The following is a 22,336-nucleotide window of genomic DNA, read 5'->3' on the forward strand; positions in this document are numbered from 1 at the left end:
TTTTAACCGTTTAGTATTTTGTTGGGCGACTGTATCACTTGTTTTTGAACACCTTTTCCTCTGCTCTCAGACAACAACAATCAACACAGAAAACTTCTTTGTCCAAATGTGAAAGATTTCTCCCCCACAACAAGTACACAATCAGTTCTGCAGCAGAAACCAGCCGGGTGTCATCCAGTTCAATTCCGACACTACCCACAGTGAATGTTGGATCCCAGATAGAGGCTCAGTCGCCAGGATTGACCCCTCCTTCCTACCAGTCACAAGTCCAGGTCTCTGGAACTTGTGACCAACTGGCTTTAAGTTGGGTTTCCCATGATCCCCTCTTTGAGTTCAGTGGATTTGCTAGAGTAGCTCACAGAACTCAGGGAAATAACTTATATTTATTGGTTTGGTATGATGGATATCTTAAAGCGTGCAAATACCCATATGAAGAGATTCATAGGGCATACATAGTCTGGAAGAATCTCGAGTACAGGAGCTTTTTTCCCCTTGGAGTTGAGGTGTGCCGCCCTCCCAGCAAGTGTATGAGTTCCTGTTCATCTTCCTGTCTGCTTTCATGTGTTCAGCCATCCAGATGCTCTCTGAACCTCTTGGGTTTTTATGAAGGCTACATTCATTATGTAGGCTTGATTGATGAAGCCAGTGGCCATTGGTGGTCAGCTTGACTTTAGCACCCCTCCCTGGAGGTTGGGAGTAGGGCTGAATGTCCCAACCCTCTATTTGTAGCTTTGTTTTTCAGATGACCAGCCCCACCCTAAAGCTCTTAGTTAATATTAGCATACAATAAAACAGCTCTTGTTATTTAACAAGGAGTTTAGGAGCCCTACTTCAGAAAATAGGGATGAAGATGAGATATATATTGTACAATATTACAATCACTATTTCTCCTGTTCTTGGACATTGAGTTTGTTTACTGTTTTATAATATTGTGTTACAGTAAGCATTTGTGTAAATGTCTTTTTTTGGGCAGTGGTAGGAGCGGGGTACAGGGTCTAGCTGTTTCCCAGGTCGAAGTCCAACTCCTGGCAAAGGGATCTTCCTACCTCCATAGGTCTTTTTATCCACATATGTATCCTGGGATTTCTGTTTGTCCTTTATCCTGCCTGACATTCCATGACTCTTGCCCGAATTCAGCAACTCAATTCTTTTTTTTTTTGAGATGGAGTTTCACTCTTGTTACCCAGGCTGGAGTGCAATGGCACGATCTCGGCTCACCGCAACCTCCGCCTCCTGGGCTCAGGCAATTCTCCTGCCTCAGCCTCCTGAGTAGCTGGGATTACAGGCACGCGCCACCACGCCCAGCTAATTTTTTGTATCTTTAGTAGAGACGGGGTTTCACCATGTTGACCAGGATGGTCTCTATCTCTTGACCTCGTGATCCACCTGCCTCAGCCTCCCAAAGTGCTGGGATTACAGGCTTGAGCCACCGCACCCGGCCGAAAAATTTTCTTTAATATTTGATTGATAGAGTTTAAATATGGAATTCTAGATTGAAGGTCATTTTTCTTAGATTTATAAAGGCATTGCTTTAGTGCCTTTAAACTTAGAGTGTTGCTGGTGAGAAATCCAGCGCCGGATCTTTGTGTGTTTTGCTTTTTTCTCTCTGGAAGCTTTCAGAATCTCCACTACAGACTGTCTGAGTACCAAGGATAATATGCCTTTAGATAGATCATTTTTCTTAAAAAAATTACTGTGAATTATTTCAGACACACAGTAAGATAGAAAAAATAATAATCACTCATTCCTACTACCTGCCCAAGAAAAAAAATGTCATCAATACAGTTGAACCCTACCCCCACCACTCTTTTTGATGTGGAAATCTATTCTTTAGGGAAAGTTTTCTTATACTATTTGTTAATTTTCTTTCTCAGTTTTCATTTTGTTTTTCTGAAACTTTTATTAATTGTATGTTAGGCCTCCCAGTTGAACCTCCAATTTTCTTTCCTTTCCTATTATATTTTTCTTTGTCTTTTTTCCTGCTTTCTAGGGCTAGATTTAACTTGTTAATGTTGATTAATGTCAATTGTAATGTTTTCAATTTGAGAACTTGTTCTCTGTTCTTTTTTTAATAATCTTATATTGTTTCATGGATACAATATCCTTTTTCATCTCTCTGATATTAATTGTACTTGTTTTTATTTGTTTTATTACTATTTTTTTGAGACAGAGTCTCACTCTGTCACCCAGGCTGGAGTGCAGTGGCATGATCTCGGCTCACTGCAACCTCCACCTCCCTGGTTCAAGCAATTCCTCTGCCTCAGCCTCCCGAGTAGCTGGGATTACAGGTGCTTGCCACCATACATGGCTAAGTTTTTTTTGCTTTTTTAGTAGAGACGGGATTTCACCATGTTGGTCGAACTGGTCTTGAACTCCTGACCTTGTGATATGTCAGTCTTGGCCTCCCAAAGTGCTGGGATTATAGGCGTGAGCCACCGCGCAGGGCCTGTACTTGTTTTTTAAATTTTCTTTTATACTCTAAGTTGTTTTGTTTAAGTTCTTTTTGCTTTTGTTTTAGTCTTCTGTTTATGTTACATGTTTTCATCAAACAGATCGTGATCTGTTCATGTTTAAACATGAGTCATTATAAAACTGATTACTAACTGTGAACACATGGGTGGGACTTATCAATTGAAGACTGGGTAGGGAATGTGGTCACATTGTGAGAAAAGCTCTAAATGTTAGTGTTTACAGATATTTTTTCTGGGGCTTTTAATTTCTACATCTAAAAATATACATTTTTGTCAGGGGGTAGAGTAGTAGCTTATACCATGTGTCTGCTAGAATTCTTGGAAGGGATTAGGTGATTGCATTGTTAAATAACTGGGATTTTACTTAATTCCCTGCTTTCAGTATAATGGTTCTGTCCCATACTTGTGCATTGTATACTTGTGTCTGTAGTCATTTGGTTCACTTTCACCACAAATTGGGTGAGGAAAAAGGAGTATGGGATAGCGAAGGATCTCACTGACTCAAGCAGATTTTACACCTATATATATATGTTTTTTTTTTTTAATAAGAAAAAGAATAAAGAAGAGGAAGAGGGAGAGAGGATGGGGGTATTGCTTTATTGCCCGGGCTAGAATGCAATCTAAATATGGGTATGCCTATAATTGTCCTATAATGGAGACATAAAAGAAAATGAGGGAAGAGAATAACAAACAAGGAGCCAACCAACATTTCGTTTAAACTTCTAAGTTGATATGATGTGGTACTGATAAGAGTGTATATTTTGTGTATTTAAAGTGGAGAGTTCTATAAATGTTAATTACGTTTACTTGTTCCAGATCTGAGTTCAAGTCCTGGATATCGTTTTTAATTTTCTGTCTCATTGATCTGTCTAATATTAATGTTAAAGTCTCCCACTATTATTGTGTGGGAGTCTAAGTCTCTTTATTAGTCTTGTATGTCTGGGTATTCCTGTATTGGGTGTGTATATATTTAGGATCCTTACCTCTTCTTGTTGCATTGATCCTTTTATCATTATATAATGTCCTTCTTTGCTTCTTTTGATCTTTGTTGCTTTAAAGACTATTTTATCAGAGGCAAAAATTGTAACTTCTGCTTTTTATTTATTTATTTTAGCTCTCTGTTTGGTTGGTAAATCTTTCTCCATCCCTTGTTTTGAGTCTTTGTGTATCCTTAAATGTGAGATGGGTCTGGATGCAGCATACTGATGGGTTTTAGTTTTTTATTCAGATTGGCTGTCTGTCTTTGGATTGGGGGATTTAGTTGATTTAAATTTAGAATTAATAATGACATATGTGAGTTTAATACTGCCATTTAATATTAGCTGGCTATTTTGCCCATTAGTTGATGTAAATTCTTCATTTTATTGATGCTCTTTTTAGTATTTTTTAGAAAGGCTGATACTGTGTTCCTTTCTATGTGTAGTGGTTCTTTCAGAAGCTCTTGTAAAGCAGGTCTGGTGGTGATGAAATCTCTGAGTGCTTGTTTATTCAGAAAAAACTTTATTTTTCCTTCACTTATGAAGCTTAGTTTGGCTGGATGTGAAATTCTTGGTTGAAAGTTCTTTTCTTTAAAGATGTTGAATACTGGTCCCCACTCTCTTCTGGCTTGTAGGGTTTCTGCTGAGAGATCTGCAGTAAGTCTGATAGGCTTCCCTTTGTGGGTAACCTGACCTTTCTCTCTGGCTGCCCTTAGTATTTTCTCCTTCATTTCAACCCTGGTGAATCTGCTCTTCTTGAGGAATATCTTTGTGGTGGTCTCTGTATTACCTGGAGTTGAATATTATCCTGCCTTACTAGGTTGGGAAAATTTTCCTGAATAATATCCTGAAGCGTATTTTTCAGCTTGGATTCATTCTCTTCGTCACATTCAGGTACACCTGTCAAGCGTAGATTAGGTCTTTTCACATAGTCCCATATTTCTTGGAGACTTTGCTCGTTCCTTTTTATCCTTTTTTCTCTAATCTTGTCTTCTAGTTTTATTTCATTGAGTTGGTATTCGACCTCTGATATCCTTTCTTCTGCTTGATCAATTCGGCTGTTAAAACTCATGCATACTTCAGGTAGTTCTCGTATTGTGTTTTTCAGCTCCATCAATTCACTTATATTCCTCTCTAAATTGTGTATTCTTGTTAACATTTCGTCAAACCTTTTTTTAAAGTTCTTAGTTTCTTTAGATTGTGTTAGAACAAGTTCTTTTAATTCCCAGAAGTTTCTTATTATCCACATTTTGAAGCCTGCTTCTGTAATTGGAACACATTCGTTCTCCATCAAGCCTTGTTTCGTTGTTGATGAGGGACTGTGATCCCCTGCTGAGGGAGAGGCATTCTGATCTTGGGTATTCTCAGCCTTTTTTTTGGCTGTTTTCTTCCCTTCGTTGTAGATTTATCCATCTGTGGTCTTTATAATTACTGTCTTTGTAATTGGGTTTCTGAGTGGACGTCCAACTTACTGATTCTCAGCACCGAAATCTGAGCAACCCACTGCGCCGACTAAATCAGCAGCGTTAAGATTGATGGTGCTTTTCTGACTCTGCACTAAGAACCGACGCTCCGAGGCGCCAGCAAAACCGCCTCGCCGGTCACAAGAGTCGTGCTGGCGACCCGTGGGGCTCCTCCGCTGGGAATCTCCTGGTGCGTGAGCAACAAGAATGCATGTGAAGGTGTGGCGTCCTCTGGTTCTTTGCGCTTTCACTGGGAGCTACAATCCCGAGCTGCTAGTGATCAGCCATCTTGGATCTCTCTCCACACCTATATTTTTTGTTTTTAGTTTCATGCTTTGTTCCTCACCTTCTGTAAAACTTACCTGGAGTTCTCAGTTTGCAAATTTCCCTGTACATTTTTCACCTTCCAAAAACGTTTTGTATCTGCAGCTTGTATCTGTAGTTTTTACTTCTATTTTCTTTGACTTTCTGGGATTTATAGCTTTGGTATTTTATTCTCACTTGAGTGGGATTTTGATAAGGAATAGAAAAAAGTAATGCATTCAGTCTACCATGTTCAAACAGCAGTGTTCTTTACCTTTTCATCTTTACCAGATTCTTCCTATTAATATTGAAACATGACAACACAAAAGAGGACTTAAATGGAAAGATACATTAATATGTTACAGGGGAAGAAGAATCAACATCAGAATGACAATTTTCCCTAAATTATAAATTGAACACAATCTTAAGAAAATATAAATAGTTGTTTATTTTTAGATAACCAAGCAGATACTGAAGTTTATGTGCAAAAATAAGTAGGCAAGAACAGCCAGAAAATAAAACGTAATGATGGAAGAGTGCCTTACCAGGTACCAGTATATTCTAAAGATTTAATTAAATCAGTATATTTAGTTTATGAACTCTGTTCAGTAAGACAGAAAATTTAGAAATAGGCTACAGGCAGTCACCACAACACACATCTAATTTTTTTGTATTTTTTAAGTAGAGATAGGGTTTCACCATGTTGTTCAGGCTGGTCTTGAACTCCTAGGCTCAAGTAATCTGCCTGCCTTGGCCTCCCAAAGTGCTGGGATTACCGGTGTGTTCCACCGCACCTGGCCCCCAAACAATGGTTTAAAACAACAGTTCTGAAGGCTCTGAGGGAAAAAAACAAGTTTTTGCCTCTTTTAGCTTCTTGTGTCTTTTATTTCCTAGCTTGTGGCCCCTTCTTCCATCAAACAAATGATTGCACAACTTAAATGATTACTGAGCCCTCTAATGATAAGGAGAAATTAAGAGCACTGGTTATGCTGGGCGTGGTGGCTCAAGCCTGTAATCCCAGCACTTCGGAAGGCCGAGGCGGGTGGATCACGAGGTCAAGAGATCGAGACCGTCCTGGTCAACGTGGTGAAACCTCGTCTTTACTAAAAATACAAAAAATTAGCTGGGCATGGTGGCGCGTGCCTGTAATCCCAGCTACTCAGGAGGCTGAGGCAGGAGAATTGCCTGAACCCAGGAGGCAGAGGTTTCGGTGAGCCGAGATTGCGCCATTGTACTCCAGCCTGGGTAACAAGAGCGAAACTCTGTCTCAAAAAAAAAAAAAAAAGGAAAAAGAGCACTGGTTATTAACTTTAGCCAAGACAAAAATCCCAATTCAACTACTTAAGTAGGGAGGAGGCTCAAGCTGAAGACGGCTCTACCATCCTAGAAGCAGGAAAAAAAAACCCTTTATCTTATTTGTCAGAACTGAGCTCATATTCAATAAAGGCATCACTGCCTTTCATCATTATGGAAGTAGGAAAACTTGTTGGAAACTCCAGGCTATGCTTCTATCATCACATCACCTTCTCGTCAAATCTCCCTCTGCCTTCGTCTTATAAAGACACCCGTTACTACACTTAAGCCCACCTGGATAGTCCGGGATACTCTCCCCATCTCTGGATCCTTAATTTATTCACATCTACAGAGTCCCTTTCACTGTAAGGTAACATTCTTAGGTTCTAGGGGTTAGGTTCTTTGGAAGCCGTTTTTCAATCTATCGTATTCTTCTATCTCATCATGTCCAAAACACTGAAACCTGGTCCTCCTCCAGAAGAGAAAGTAGTTTCTCCATCAGGTTCCAAAGTACAGAACTTGGTAGTCATCTTTGATACTCTTAACTGACCTCCTTACTTTTTGTGACCCTCTGAGAAAAAACTAAACAAAACCAAAGGCAAATTGGGTAACTTTCCTTCTCTTCAGATCCTTTAGTGGCTTTCCAAAATCCTTGATGTGATCTAGGCTCTCCATAATTCAGCCACAGCTGATTTTTCCAGTCTCATGTTTATTTTTCTCTTCTGCTTTCTGTGTTTACTATCATTAGCTTTCTTTTAGACCTTAGAAAGGGCAATGCTTAAGAGATTTTGTTTCCCTCTGAACTTTTTCTTCAGATTTGAGCTCAATGTTACTTCAAGGAACACTTTTTCCCTCGGATCAAGATCCCATGTTCTTTTTCCTAGTGTCATATACCTTACATTCTGAAGATGTCACAGTTTATAATTAAATATTTATTTAGATTAATGTCTGCCTCTCTCTACTAGACTTTAAGTTTCAATTGGCCAGGAATAGGTCTGGTTTGCTATACTTGTGTTGAGGACAGTGGCATAAAATATATGGTCATGTGCTATATAATGACATTTTGGTTAATGACAGACCACATATGTAACACTGATTTCATAAGATTATAATGGAGCTGAAAATATCCTATCACTTACTATATTTACTATACCTTTTATCATTATTTTAGAGTATACTTCTACTTAAAAAAAAAAGTTAACTGTAAAACAGCCTCAGATAGGTCTTCTAGGAGATATTACGGAAGAAGGCTTTGTTATCATAGCATGTGATAGCTCTGTGAGTGTTATTGCTCCTGAAGACTTTTCAGCAGGTCGAGATGTGGAGATGAAAGACAGTGATGATCATTCTGACCCTGTGTAGGCATATGCTATTGTGTGTATTTGTATCATTGTTTTTAACAAAAGGTTTAAAAAGTTAAACATTTTTAAGTAGAAAATACCTTACAAGTAAGGATATAAAGTAAATACTTTTGTATACCTATACAATATGTTTCAAACTGTGTGTTATTACAAGAGTCAAAGAATTTAAAAACTTAAAAAGTTTGTAAAGTTACAGTAAGCTAATTTATTATTGAAGAAAAAAATTTTAAATAAATTTAGTGTAGCCTAAGTGTACAGTGTTTATGAAGTTTACAGTAGTGTACAGCAGTGTGCTAGGCCTTCACATTGACTCACCACTCATTCACTGACCCAGAACAACTTCCCATTCTCCAAGCATCATTCGTGGTTAGTACCCTATACAGTAATCTTTTGTATTTTATTTTTACTGTACCTCCTCATATGGTTAAATGTGTTTAGATATACAAAAACTTATCATGATGTTTCAGTTGTCTACAGCAGGGGTCCCCAACTGTACTGGTCCCCCAGCACTAGTCCGTGCCAGTTAAGAACCAGGCTGCAACAAGCTCAAATAGAATTACTGCTTGAGCTCCACCTCCTGTCAGATAAACTGCAGCATTAGATTCTCATAGGAGTATTAACTGTATTGTGAATTGTGCATATGAGGGATCTGTGTTGCACACTCCGTATGAGAATCTGACTAATGCCTGATGATCTGAGGTGGGCCAGTTTCATCCCAAACCATGCCGCTAAACCCCCCCAACCCTATTCCATGGAAAAATTGTTTTCCAGGTTGGTCCCTGGTGTCAAAAAGGTTGGGGACTACTGGCTTGCAGTTTTCAGTACAGTAACATGCTATAAGGCTTGTAGCTTAGGAGCAACAGGCTATGTCATATAGCCTAGGTGTGTAGTAGGCTATACCACTTAGATTTGTGTAAGTATAATCTGTGACTTTCGCAACCACAAATTGCCTAATGATAATTCTCAAAATGTATTTCTTTCATTAGGTGATAACATGACTGTACAATAAACTTGTGTAAATGAATGACACCTGCTTTCCTATAACTCATGTTACAGGTCTCCAAGTATTTGAAGACTTGTGTCCCCCCTTTAATCTTTTCAAGTTAAATACTTTTGAAATACTTTTGATTTTTTGCATTCCCCCTCCAATATGTATCGTTTGCAAGTCCCTAAATCACTTTAAGTGTTCTCTTTTGGGTGTACCCTAGTTATAGATATGTTTTAGCCCAGATCAGGAGATCATACCCCAGATGATATCTCTGTGCAATGTAGAGTATTGCCTCCCTCATTACAAAGCATACAAGATACAGGCTAAACAACCATAACAGTGAGGACCAGTGTACAGTGGCTAGAACAAAAGAAAAGTTTCTCTCTTGTTCAGCAGTCCAGAGGTTCCTTATTGTAATCCAGGATCCTAGTTTCTTTCTGTCTTTAATTTTTGTCATTCCCACTGGTGTTGTCATGTGCATGGTTGAGGCTAGCTCTTCACCACTTTGTGTTTCAGCCTTCAAAAGAGAAGAAGGAAGTGGAGGACAAGCCACTTCCTTATAAAGGCATACTCTGGAGAGTATATAACTTATGCATATATACTCTGGAGAGTATATAACTTACGCATATATAACTTATACGTATATAAGTTATATATGCGTATATAACTTATGCGACTGTCCTGTTGACCTAAACTTAAGCACAGGCCACGTTTAGCTGCCAGGGAGCCTAGCTCATTGGCCATATGCCCAGGAAGTTTTCTTAATAAAAAGAAGAAATACTTTGCTTGTTTAGCATTAGTTTCATACGGTTGGTGCATGTTTTAAAATTTTATTTATTTTTTCTTTTTTCTGTCAGCCTTTTCAGGTTGAAAGTTGGTGTATGTGAGCCGGGCGCGGTGGCTCACGCCTGTAATCCCAGCACTGTGGGAGGCCGAGGCGGGTGGATCACGAGGTCAAGAGATCGAGACCATCCTGGTCAACATGTGAAACCCCGTCTCTACTAAAAATACAAAAAATTAGCTGGGCGTGGTGGCGTGTGCCTGTAATCCCAGCTACTCAGGAGGCTGAGGCAGGAGAATTGCCTGAACCCAGGGGGCGGAGGTTGCGGTGAGCCGAGGTCGCGCCATTGCACTCCAGCCTGGGTAACAGGAGTGAAACTCCGTCTCAAAAAAAAAAAAAAAAAAAAAAAGAAAGTTGGTGTATGTTGAATTTTGAATTTATGATCATAATTGCTATTCGTTGTTATGCTGTTAATTATTTAAATGTATCAAACATTTGCATTTATTAATTTTTTTTTGCGTTTATTAAATTTTTTAATGCAAGTGATGGACTGGTAATCAGCAGTTCTTCTCCCTCCCCCCATTTTTTTTCTTTTTGCCAGAGTTTATGGTTGATTACTTCCTTTCTAGCCTTAAAATACAGAAATTCAACAAATATTTATTACTATGTACCAGGCACTTTGGTATATATATTCACAGATACATAATAGTGTATCATACACATTGTTCTCTTTAACAGTTTATATTCAAACATATTGCTTCATTTCTTTTGTGAGTGGTTTAAATTGGGTGTTGGCAAACTTTTTCTGTTAAGGACCAGATAGTATTTTATGCCCTGTGGCCTAAAATTTATATAAAGAATTCAAACAACACAGTAACAACAACAAAAAATCTGATTTAAAAATGGACAAAAGACCTAAATAGACATTCTGAAATTTGAAAACATATGACAGGTATATGAAAAAAATGTTCAACATAATTCATCATCAAGGAAATTTAAGTCAGAACTACAATGACATATCACCCCACCCTAGTTAAGGTTTTTAACAAAAAGACAAAAAATAAATGCTGGTGAGGATATGGAGAAAGGAGAACTTTTATACAGTTAATGTCAGTCTAAATTAGTACAGCCATTATGGTCATCAGCATGGAGGTTGCTCAAAAAATTAAAAATAGAACGACCACATGACCAATTCCATTTCTTGGTATATGCCTATCTCAAGGAAATTTAATCCGTATGTTGAAGATCTGTACTTCCATGTTTATTGCAGCACTATTCACAACAGACAGTTTGTTTTTCTTAAAAAATAGTTAAGTCCTTGACAGTTTTTGAAATGTTATTCTTAAATCATTTTAATTGCATTACTTCTTACCTCATCCTTTAACGATTTTGTGAGCTAACTCTTCCTCCTGTCTGTCAAGTATCTGTTTTTCTATAAGTGCAGTTCTTGGTTCTCTGTCTCTCTACATTCTTTCTCTCAAGTCTTAGTCACTTAAAAAATTATGTGTTATAGACAATTTCCAAAATCTATGCATCTATTCCTTACCTTTTTTGATCTAGTTATAACTCCAAATCTAACTTACCTAAAATCTGTAAATGTTATGTACTTTGGTTCTTTGAGCTTGAAACCTTATTTTGAGTCATTTTTTAGGTCTATTTAACCACCATCAAGGAAATATAGGAGTTGTAAAGATGGACAATAACATGTGAAAACTTGTGGAGGCAGCAGAAATTATTGAGAATTTAGGAAATGTATATTTAAGATGAGGCAAATGTGGAGAATGTGGCAAATGTTGGTCTGTTATTCCCTTGGAATAATAGATCGGGAGGGGCTTTGTCTTCCTTAAAAAGGATTTTCTAGTTTTATGCTATAGGTAACGTGGAACTACTTAAAGGATTTAAAATTGGAAGGTTGAATGGTAAGATGTTTTTCCCTAGATTATTAGTAGCAGTATGTAGGATGGCTCTTGGGGATGCGAATCCTGAAGCAAGGATGCTGTTAAAAGGTTTTATAATTAGGTGAGAAACGTTAATTTCCTGAATTAAGGTGGTGGTACTACAGATTTAGAAGGACAGAGTTTGATATTTAAGTGATGAGGAAGAGGGATTTATCAATTCCTGATTTAGGACCTACCGAGTCCGTCTCGGCCATAGAGACCCCACTCAGGCCGTGCTGAAGGAATTGAGAAGCAGACACCCAGAGAGAACAACAAAGTGGAACTATCCGGGGTGCCATACATACAGAAGGAGAAAAAGCATTCTGAGCTGAGAGCCTCAGGGGGCTGACAGCATTCTGGGCTGAGGGCCTCAAGCAGACTCTGACCCATGCATTTATTCTCTCTGAACAGGTAATGATTATTAACAAACAGATGTTCGGTATTTTCTCGTAACACAAAAATATACCAAGTATGCAATTGGTGCCCACTTACCACTGATCACACGAGGGGGCTACGGGGGCAGGGTCAGATGTCTGACCAGCGTATGATATTTATATGTTGTCCTGCCACTTTAGAACGCCCCAAGTAGTGGGCATATTTATATATTGTCCTGCTACTTTAGAATGCAGGGGTAGGGGGCGGGGGCAGTGGCAGTGGTGGCTAGGTTTTCCTTGCCATCATTCTTCCTAGCAAACAATTTATTTTATCATACACTCAGCATTTCTCAGCAATCATACACTCAGCATTTCTCAACAAGGAGCTGAGAAAATACATATTATTAACTGGCGAAATATAGAAGGAGAAAAAACAGGTTTGGGAGTGGAAGGGAATCTTACAAAAAAGAGAGCTCAGTTCTGTAGGTATTCAATTTGAGGGTGTCTATGGGCTGCCCAGGAGACATTCGTATGTAAAGATCTGAATCTCAGAAAAAGTTTTAAGTTGGAGATGTAGATATGGAATATAGTAGGGTACAGGTGGTAGTTAAATCAGTAGTATAATTGAAACCGCCCACAGATAATGTGTTGAATGAAAATTGGGCCAACTCTGCAACAAACACCTTTTGGCGAGGAGAAAGCATGGAAGGGAAGTCAAGAAAGCAGGTGACTGAAAAGCATTCCTTGAATTTGGCTGTGAGGAGGACATCAGTGATTTGTTTCAGGGAAGTTGTATGAGCAGAAGCCTGATTACAGTGATATGAGATGTGAGTAAAAAGTGAGGTGAGGCAGCAGAGACAAGTAATACAGACTAATATTACAGAAGTAGGATTCTTAATGTGAAAAAGGTATATCATGGTGCTTTTGATGGCAAGTTGCAGGATAGTCAATTTTAAAATGGGCTTAAATGATGAAAGAGATTTATCGGCTTATGGAATGGCAGAGTCCAGAGGTGGGATTGATAGTTTGAATGTTTCAGGATTGGGGTTTGCAGGCAGGGCTGGTGGAAGGACTGTGACAGAGGATGAGTGTGTGTTTATGAGAAAGGGATAAACCTTGAGGTTTAGGCTAGATATGGAAGGAGCTGAAAGCAGGAGGGGGCTGATACTGAGAAAAAAGTGTAGGTCACAGAAAGCCAGAGGTCTAATTTCATGTAAGTAAAGGAATGAAAACAGGAAGGTTGTGGTTTACTAATAAGGGCTTTCTCTAGCTAGGCTAACTTAGCTACAGTTATCCAAATAGGCTTTATACATTGCAGCTTTCAAAATCTACTCGTATTTTGTAGCATAGTTGTTTACTTGCTGGCTCTTCTGCCAGGAAATAAAAATAGAACGTTGTTAATTCTTTGTCATTCATGGGTACAACATTGGTACTCGTACAAAGGTATGAAACAGAAGATCCTCATAAGATGTGAAGCTTTTCTTTGTGTATGTATGAAAGTGAACATGTTGGTCTTGGCAAAATTATGAGGTTGCTGTCTTTTGTGGTCATACCCTTTCTTTGTCTTGTGTTGTTCCTGCCCTCCCTCGTTTTAGGTTTAGTTTTTTTCTATTTTCAAATAGGAAAAGATGCTTCATATTTATTCATGGCACATGTTGATTATTCTTACATTTATAGGTTGTCTTTCAAGTTGAGTGCTGTTGAGTTTAGTGGTATTTGAATTAGGTAAACGTGGAGTGGTGTGCTATAAGAATATTAATTCAAGTCTCACTTTGTGTGTAAAATTTAAAGTAATATGAATTCCTTCAAATTAATAATGCATTGAGTTGTATAATCTCAAAGCTAGCAGGCCAAATAAATTGAAAACTGCCACATGGCAGTGTACTTCTTTAGGACTGGTCTTGAGTTTTGGCAATTATGATAGGTCTCAGAGTCACTTCTGGCTGGAAAAAAGGTTTTTAAAATATCATGATAGGTCTTTAGGACATTTGTCCTATAAAATGCCACTACCCTGTATAGAGTGAAAGGAATTTCTGAGACTGGGAATAGTTGGGAGATGTGTTTGGGGGAAACTGATATTTCTTAATACCCCTAAAAGCATATAAGTCCTAGAAATGCTGCTGAAGATTAAATCTGCATTAGTTGTTTTAGAATGTTTAGAAAGGTTAGAATTATGATTTAAGACTTCCTTTCTTCCCTTTCCTTATCTCTGTATCCTATGATGAGCCTTTGTTCCATGCCACCACCCCTGGCTTTTTATGGCATGATGTTCATTCAGAAGTTATGGAAAGTAATTTATATAAATAAATGTAAAGTAATTCTGTCCTGGGAGACTGCTGCTTAAGATTTATCTAAAGGGATTTTGGGGAAAGGATTTGTAAGGAATTAAGAACTCCTCACCCCTGCTATTTGAGAATAAGATCTAAGGCCTTCTATTCTGTATATATGTGTGTGGGTGATGTTAAATTGTCTATGGAAGGAAAAAGTTGATCATAAAAATGCTGCTAAAGAACTAATAGTGAAGAATTGTGGTAAGATATACTAGATGGTCATTTATGTGGACTGTTTCCTATTAGGCAAAATTGGTGGCATTTAAAACACGGTAGTAGATTATTTAAATGTTTTTTTTTTTAATGTTCATTAAAAAGCCATTTTATATAAAGATATTGGTATATGTTAGGCTTTTAGGTGTGATCTGCATTTTAACAGGGATAGAAAATGCTAGATAACTGATCTGAAGTGGAAATTCTGGTTAAATACAGCATTTCTAGTCTAGTTCATTGCTATGCATAGGATCCATCTGTCTATCCTTGAGAAACTGTAAATTGGAGGTTAGATAAGATAGTAACATGAAATGACTAGAGAAATGGTATCAGATTGTATGGAATTGGTTGATAGGTTGATAGATTTCATTTAGATGCTAGATAGGATGCTCTGGGCTACATATTTGTATAGGATATGCCTTAAATTCAGTGGGGAGTTGATAGAGAGAAAAAGTACATTGCTTATAGGTAACATTAGACTTCAGAGAGGGGAAAGATCATGGAGTGTGACCAGGAAGACTTCTAGAAAAAAAGAACTTTTGAACTGCTCTTTGAAAGATGCATATGATTTGGGTTGACAGAATAGAGGACATTCCAGGTTGGGCAAATTCAAGAGAAAAATCACTGGAGGTAGAAATAAGTTTGTCATAAATTGAGTAGAGAAAAAGATTGGGCCAGGTGTTGTGGGTCACGCCTAAAACTTTGGGAGGCCGAGGCAGGCAGATCACTTGAGGTCAGGAGTTCAAGACCAGCCTGGCCAACATGGTGAAACCTCATCTCTACTAAAAAAAATTAGCTGGGCATGGTGACGTATGCCTGTAATCCCAGTTCCTACAGAGGCTGAAGCAGGAGAATCAAAGCCAGGAGGTGGAAGTTGCAGTGAGCCAAGATTGCACCATTACACTACAATCTGTGGAACAAAGAGTGGCACTACATCTCACAAAAAAAAAAAAAAAAAGAGGCCGGGCGCGGTGGCTTAAGCCTGTAATCCCAGCACTTTGGGAGGCCAAGGCGGGTGGATCACAAGGTCGAGAGATCGAGACCAACCTGGTCAACATGGTGAAACCCCGTCTCTACTAAAAATACAAAAAAAATTAGCTGGGCATGGTGGCGTGTGCCTATAATCCCAGCTACTCAGGAGGCTGAGGCAGGAGAATTGCCTGAACCCAGGAGGCGGAGGTTGTGGTGAGCCGAGATCGCGCCGTTGCACTCCAGCCTGGGTAACAAGAGCGAAACTCTGTCTCAAAAAAAAAAAAAGATTGGTCTGTCTTGGTAACAGTGAACCTAGTATCTGGCCTAAAATGAAGATCCTGAAGCTAGGAATTTGGAAGAGTAATCTGACCATGGTCTTTTTTTCTCCCTGCCCTGATGATTTTACCTTTATGTTTTTTTTTTTCCCCTAAATAAAGATCACACTCTAAAATATTTGTAAAGTTAAAAAAACATTTTTTAGAGAAGTTTAAGTATTAAATAGATCTTAATGTCTTCAATATTCCTTTGAGATGTTTAGATTAACTAGCACATTGAAATTTGCTTGTGGCACATATATTAGTGTATTTGTCACTGTGCTTGGGTGCCTCTGTGACTTTATCCAAGGTATTGACCATTCAATTCTTAGTTTGTAGAAGAAATGGCAACATTGGAAACAATAACTTATTTTAATTCTTTAATTATATTATAGTTGTATCTCTGTCCATTTTTCCAACTTTATTTTTATCTTAGGTCAACAGGACGTACTGCTGTGGCACCTACCGAGCAGGTCCTATGCGGCAGATAAGTCTTGTTGGAGCAGTAGATGAAGAAGTTGGTGATTATTTCCCAGAGTTCCTTGATATGTTAGAAGAATCACCATTTCTGAAAGTGAGTATTAAATTAAAGTTTGGATTTTTACTTAAGTGGGCACTTTATATTAACAAGTATTAAGCTAATATTGCCTATGGAAATTAAATTTATCCGGTGTTTTGCACAGAAATGTTTAGGTATAACAATATTGGTACATAGTACTTAAATTCAATTTTTTTTTTTTTTTTTTTTTTTTGGAGACAGAGTGTTGCTCTGCCGCCAGGCGCCAGGCTGGAGTGCAGGGGTGCGATCTTGGCTCACTGCAACCTCCGCCTCCCGGGTTCAAGCAATTTTCCTGCCTCAGTCTCCGGAGTATAGCTGGGATTACAGGCATGCACCACTGCAACCAGCTAATTTTTGTTTTTTTTTTAGTAGAGACGAGGTTTCACCATGTTGGCCAGGATGGTCTCGATCTCTTGACCTTGTGATCCGCCCACCTCAGCCTCCCAAAGTGGTGGGATTACAGGCGTGAGCCACTGTGCCTGGCTTAAATTCAGTTTTTAAAAATATAATTTACTGTGTAAATAGCATTTATTTCTTTATATACAGTTGTAAAAAAGTCTTCTTAGAACTTTTATTTGGGTGGGGGGATTAACTTATAAATCATTGACACAATTTTTTAATGTGACTAATCCATCTGATTTCTAGATGACTTTGCCCTGGGGTACACTTTCCAGCCTCCGACTCCAGTGTAGGTCCCAGAGTGATGATGGGCCTATAATGTGGGTAAGGCCAGGAGAACAGATGATCCCTACAGCAGATATGCCAAAGTCACCCTTCAAGAGACGACGGTAAACATTTCTTTTCTCAAATAAGCAAAACTACTTTTTTTTTAGTTACTTTCTTATAAAAATGAGTACAGTTTGAAAACCATTTGTCTTGAGGGGCTCCCTTAAGTAAATTTTTTAGTTGTCAGTTCCTTGTTCCAGTCCACTCATTACATAGTTATCAAAGTGAAGCATTTTTCTAAAACACAAATTTAATTTTTACTTATATTTTTAAAACCTGTGCCCTAACACCCTGCAGGATAAAAGATCAAACCCCTCAGTGTGGTTTACAAGGATCTTTCATAATCTGGTCAACTGTACCTTTTCTAGATGTATCTGTTTCTAATCCCGACCATACTGAATTCACTTTCCAAACCATAAACTATCAAAACTCTTTGTTTTTGGACTATTCTTTTTACTTGGAATGGCATCCTCTCTCTCATCTTCCACTCTACTTTGCAAACTTTTTTTTCTTTTGAGACAGGGTCTCATTCTGTTTCCCAGAGCTAGAGTGCAGTGATACAATCATAGCTAACTGTAGCCTTGAACTCCTGGGCTCAGGAGAGCCTCCCAAGTAGCTGTGGCTGTAGGCATGTACCATCATGCCCATCTGATTAAAAAAGTTGTTTTGTGTATTTTGTTTATGTAGAGTTGGGGTCTTGCTATATTGCCCAAGCTGTTTTTTAACTCCTGGCCTCAAACGATCCTCCTGCCTCAGCCTCCCAAAGTGCTGGGATTACTGTCCCACAGCAAACTTTTACATTTTCAGAACTTAGCTTGAGCTGGGCACAGTGTCGTATGCTGGAGGCTGAAGTAGGAGGCTCAGTTGACCCCAGGAGTCCATGACAAGATGCTCTCTTAAACCAAAACCAAACCAAACTTAACTTGGATGGCACCTCCTTTGTTAAGCTTTTCTTTCCTCCCTTAGGTAATTAATTGTTCCCTTCTCTGTATTATAGTGTTCTTCTGTTCATTAAAGTTCTGTTTACATGTTTTTATGTTTTACTAATATTTGAGGTTTGCTTTGGGAGGACAGGGGCTATTTTATTCATCTTTGTCCTCATGCCATATAGTAGGTAACCAGTATGTGCTGCATGAAACCAATAATGTACTGTAGTACGGAGCCTCACTAGTTGATATTGTGCTAACATATTTTGTCTTTCAGACTCTAAAGACAAATGTAGATTAACTCATTCTCTAGTACTTTGAAAAATGTAATTTAACGAGACTGAAATGACTTATACCTGCGTAGACTATGATAATAGCAATTTAAAAGAAGTGTCCAAAAGTGAGTTTTAATGGACTAATCTAAACCATAACTTAAGGCTCATAGGAGAACGATAACTTGAGCTAAGTATGGAATAATCTTAGGTACTTGGAATGTATGAAAATACTTTGTAATTAATTATATACGAATGCAGGGTGGTGGCATGGTAAAAACCCAGGAGTCACTTGAAAGTTCTGTGCATTGTTAGATTATAGCAGTTTTGTTGCAGGATGATGATGAATCTTGAAATTTTATTCAATTCTTAAGTACTATATGCATTTTTTTTTCTGTAATCTTTCCCCCCAAAGTGACTATCATTTGTTTCCTGGTTATTATAATTAAGAAAAAAGTAATAGAAAAGAGTAAAAAGGCCAGGCACGGTGACTTACGCCTATAATCCCAGCACTTTGAGAGGCTGAGGTGTGTGGATCACCTGAGGTCAGGAATTGGAGACCAGCCTCGCCAATGTGGTGAAACCCCATCTCTACTAAAAATACAAAAATTAGCTGGGCATGGTGGTGCATTCCTGTAATCCCAGCTACTCGGGGTGCTGAGGCAGGAGAATCACTTGAACCTGGGAGGCGGAGGTTGCAGTGAGCCGAGGTCACGCCACTGTACTCCATCCAGCCTGGGCAACAAGAGCAAGACTCCATCTCAAAAAAAAAAAAGTAAAATGAGGGCAGGCACAGTGGTTCACACCTGTAATCCCAACACTTTGGGAGGCTGAGGCAGGCAGATTGCTTGAGTCCAGGAGTTCAATACCAGCCTGGGAAACTTGATAAAAGGCAGTCTCTACTAAAAATACAGGAATCGGCATGGTGGCGTGCTCCTGTAATCCTAGTTATTTAGATGGTTGAGGCATGAGAATCCCTTGAACTCAGGAGGGCGAGGTTCTGATGAGCTGAGATGTTGCCTCTGCACTGTAGCCTGGGTAACAGAGTGAGACTCCATCCCCCCCAAGAAAAGTAGAAAGAAGGCGGAAAGCCACTATTTAGAAATATTAACCTTTCAAATTATATATACTCATAAATAATCTTTTTACAAAAAACCATTCTTTGTGTGATGTTTACTTTAAAACTTGGAAATGTTTTCCCTTTAGGCCTATGTGTTATGTTAAGATACAGCTATATAATTTCTAAACAAGTGTAGGGTTGTATCAAGATTTATTTAACCAATTCTTGTTTTTTTTGTTTTGTTTTTTTCTTTGAGATAGGGTTTCACTCTGTCACCTAGGCTGGAGTGCAGTGGCATGAGGAATCAGCGTTCACTCTAGCCTCTACCACCTGGGTTCAAGTGATTCTCCCACCTCAGCCACCCAAGTAGCTGGGACTACAGGTGCCTGCCACCATGCCTGGCTATTTTTTTACATTTGATTTTAATTTTGGGTCTCACTGTGTTGCCCAGGCTGGTCTCCAACTCCTAAGCTCAAGTAATCCTCCTGCCTTAGTTCTTAACATCTCTTTGTTAGTGTAATTTTTTCCCAGTTTTTCAATATAAACATGATACTATTTTGAAAACATGATACTTGTGTACTAAAGCCAGTTTGTACCTACTCACAAGCACCATCATGAGCATCACTTTACAATTCCACATTGTACGATATCACATTAGTAACTGGAAATCAGTCATGTTAGGAGTATTTATACCACAGAAATCAGCTAATCAGCTAAAATCAGCTACCTCCCCTGATCCTCAATCCAGATGTAAAACATATAGAGCCTACCACTGATTGTATATGGATGGATGTTTGGTAGTTATATATCTGTGCATATATGTGTTTATTTTCTTAGTAGAAATTCCTAAAGACTCAAAGTATACACATTTCTAATGAACTTCCAGAATATACCAATTTATACTCCCACTCATATAATAATATAGTGCCCTTTTTCCTACACTCTCCACTAACGTTTTTAACTTTATTGATCTGATTTGGATAAAAATGTCTCATTTTATTTTATTAAAAAATTTTTTTTTAGACAGAGTCTTGCTCTGTCACCCAGGCTGGAGTGCAGTGGTGCAATCTTGACTCACTGCAACCTTCACCTCCCAGGCTCAAGTGATTCTCATGCCTCAGCCTCCTGAGCAGTTGGGATTACTGGGCGTGCGCCACCACAGTTGGCTTTTTTGTATTTTTAGTAGAGAGGGGATTTCGCCATGTTGGCCAGGCTGGTCTCAAACACCTGGCTTCAAAGGATCTGCTCACCTCAGCCTCCCAAAGTGCTGGGATTACAGGCATGAGCCACTGCACCCAACCCAAAAATGTCTCATTTTAATTTGCTATTTTTTGAGGGGTTTGTTATTTTGTTTTTCGTGATTTCCTTTTAATTTCCTTTATACGTATTTCTGTTTTGGTGTTTTTCTTTTGTAAAACTATTCAACTTTTTTCCCTTCTGTTCCAAGTTTTTCTGTTTTTTTATCTTTCAGCTTCTGTGTTTTTTCCTTACTCACAGAAGTTTTTGTTTATATGATCTATGTATCTTTTCTTTTGAGGTTTCTCCTTGAGTAGTAGGCTTAGAAGAGCCTTCTCTTATTCAGTGTTATAAAATATTCACCTATATTTTCTCTTAGAACTTCCATGATTTCGGTATTTTCGTATTTAATGTACCTAGAATTGGCTTCAGTATAGAGGAAGAGATTTACATTTTTTTCAAGTAGTTAGGCAGCTGTACCAACATCATTTATTTAATAGTGCATCTGAGATGCCATCAAATTTTATTTCTGTTGGGATTAAATATTCTTAAGTGAGGCATTCAAAAATATTTTACATTAGAATTGAATGAATCAAAACGTAAATATTAATGTCCATCTTTTTGTGTTAGTGAAAACTTTTTGTTGTTGAAAATGGTGAAATCAATGTGAGAAGCTGTCCACTTACCAAGGATACTGCTACTGAAGCTGATCTTTGGATTTATGAACTCTAGAGTTAAAGAAATAAGTATACAGAATTTTTTTTTAAATCAAATAATACAGCAGGACTTATAATGAAAAATCCTGCCCACTTTTCCTTCCCAGAGGCAAATACTTTTTTTTTGTTTAAATGGAGTCTTGACTCTATTGCCCAGGCTGGAATGCAGTAGCGTGATCTCGCTCACTGCAACCTCCGCCTCCAGGGTTCAAGTGATTCTCTTGCCTCAGCCTCCTGAGTAGCTGAGACTACAGACGCATGCCACCAGGCCTGGCTAATTTTTGTATTTTTAGTAGAGACGGGGTTTTACTGTGTTAGCCAGGATGGTCTCAATCTCCTGACCTCATGATCCACCCTCCCTGGCCTCCCCAAAGTGCGGGGATTACAGACATGAGCCACTGCGCCTGGCCGAAAATACATTTTTACTAGAAGCAAAACCCATTTGTTTATAATGCTTTTAAAAAATCTTTGGCAGTTTTTTTTTTAATTAAAACATAAAAAAAATCTTGTATATATAATAGAACTTTTAAAAAATCTTGTATATATAATAGTTGTATATATGTATGATGTATATGTGATGTTTTTATTTGTTTGTTTGAGACAGAACCTTGCTCTGTCGCCCAGGGTGGAGTGCAGTGGCGCCATCTTGGCTCACTGTAACCTCTGCCTTCCTGGTTCAAGTGATTCTCCTGCCTCAGCCTCCCAAGTAGCTGGGATTATAGGCACCTGCCACTATGCCTGTCTAATTTTTGTATTTTTAGTAGAAACAGGGTTTCACCATGTTGGCCATGCAGGTCTTGAACTCCTGACTTCGTGATCTGCCTGCCTCGGCCTCCCAAAGTGCTGAGATTACAGGTGTGAGCCACTGCACCCGGCCCATGTGATGTTTTTATATAGGTTTTGATTTTTTGATATGAAAGCAGATATTTCTTCCTTTTACCTGTTTTCTGAATAGTTAGATCACCCCTACTTTCCTCTTCCTCCTCATTTCTTCTTTCTGCCAGCTGTCCCAGCACATTGCTGGGGTTAATTCATATTCAATTTTAAAATTATAATTAGGTCTT

The 22,336-nt window shown here is 38.5% G+C and overlaps 1 protein-coding gene across 1 annotated transcript in view; it reads left to right on the top strand.

Moving 5' to 3' along the window:
* The window catches only part of RSBN1 (round spermatid basic protein 1), a 58,438-nt gene that overhangs the window by 24,202 nt on the left and 11,900 nt on the right, over positions 1-22,336 (top strand). Inside the window, exons 3-4 of the mRNA XM_039460947.2 lie at positions 16,214-16,351; positions 16,982-17,124. Coding sequence (XP_039316881.1) covers positions 16,214-16,351; positions 16,982-17,124 — 281 coding nt within the window. The remainder of the gene's footprint in view (positions 1-16,213; positions 16,352-16,981; positions 17,125-22,336) is intronic.

This window comes from Saimiri boliviensis, chromosome 11, assembly GCF_048565385.1.
Source record: "Saimiri boliviensis isolate mSaiBol1 chromosome 11, mSaiBol1.pri, whole genome shotgun sequence".
Taxonomy (NCBI): Eukaryota; Metazoa; Chordata; class Mammalia; order Primates; family Cebidae; genus Saimiri; species Saimiri boliviensis.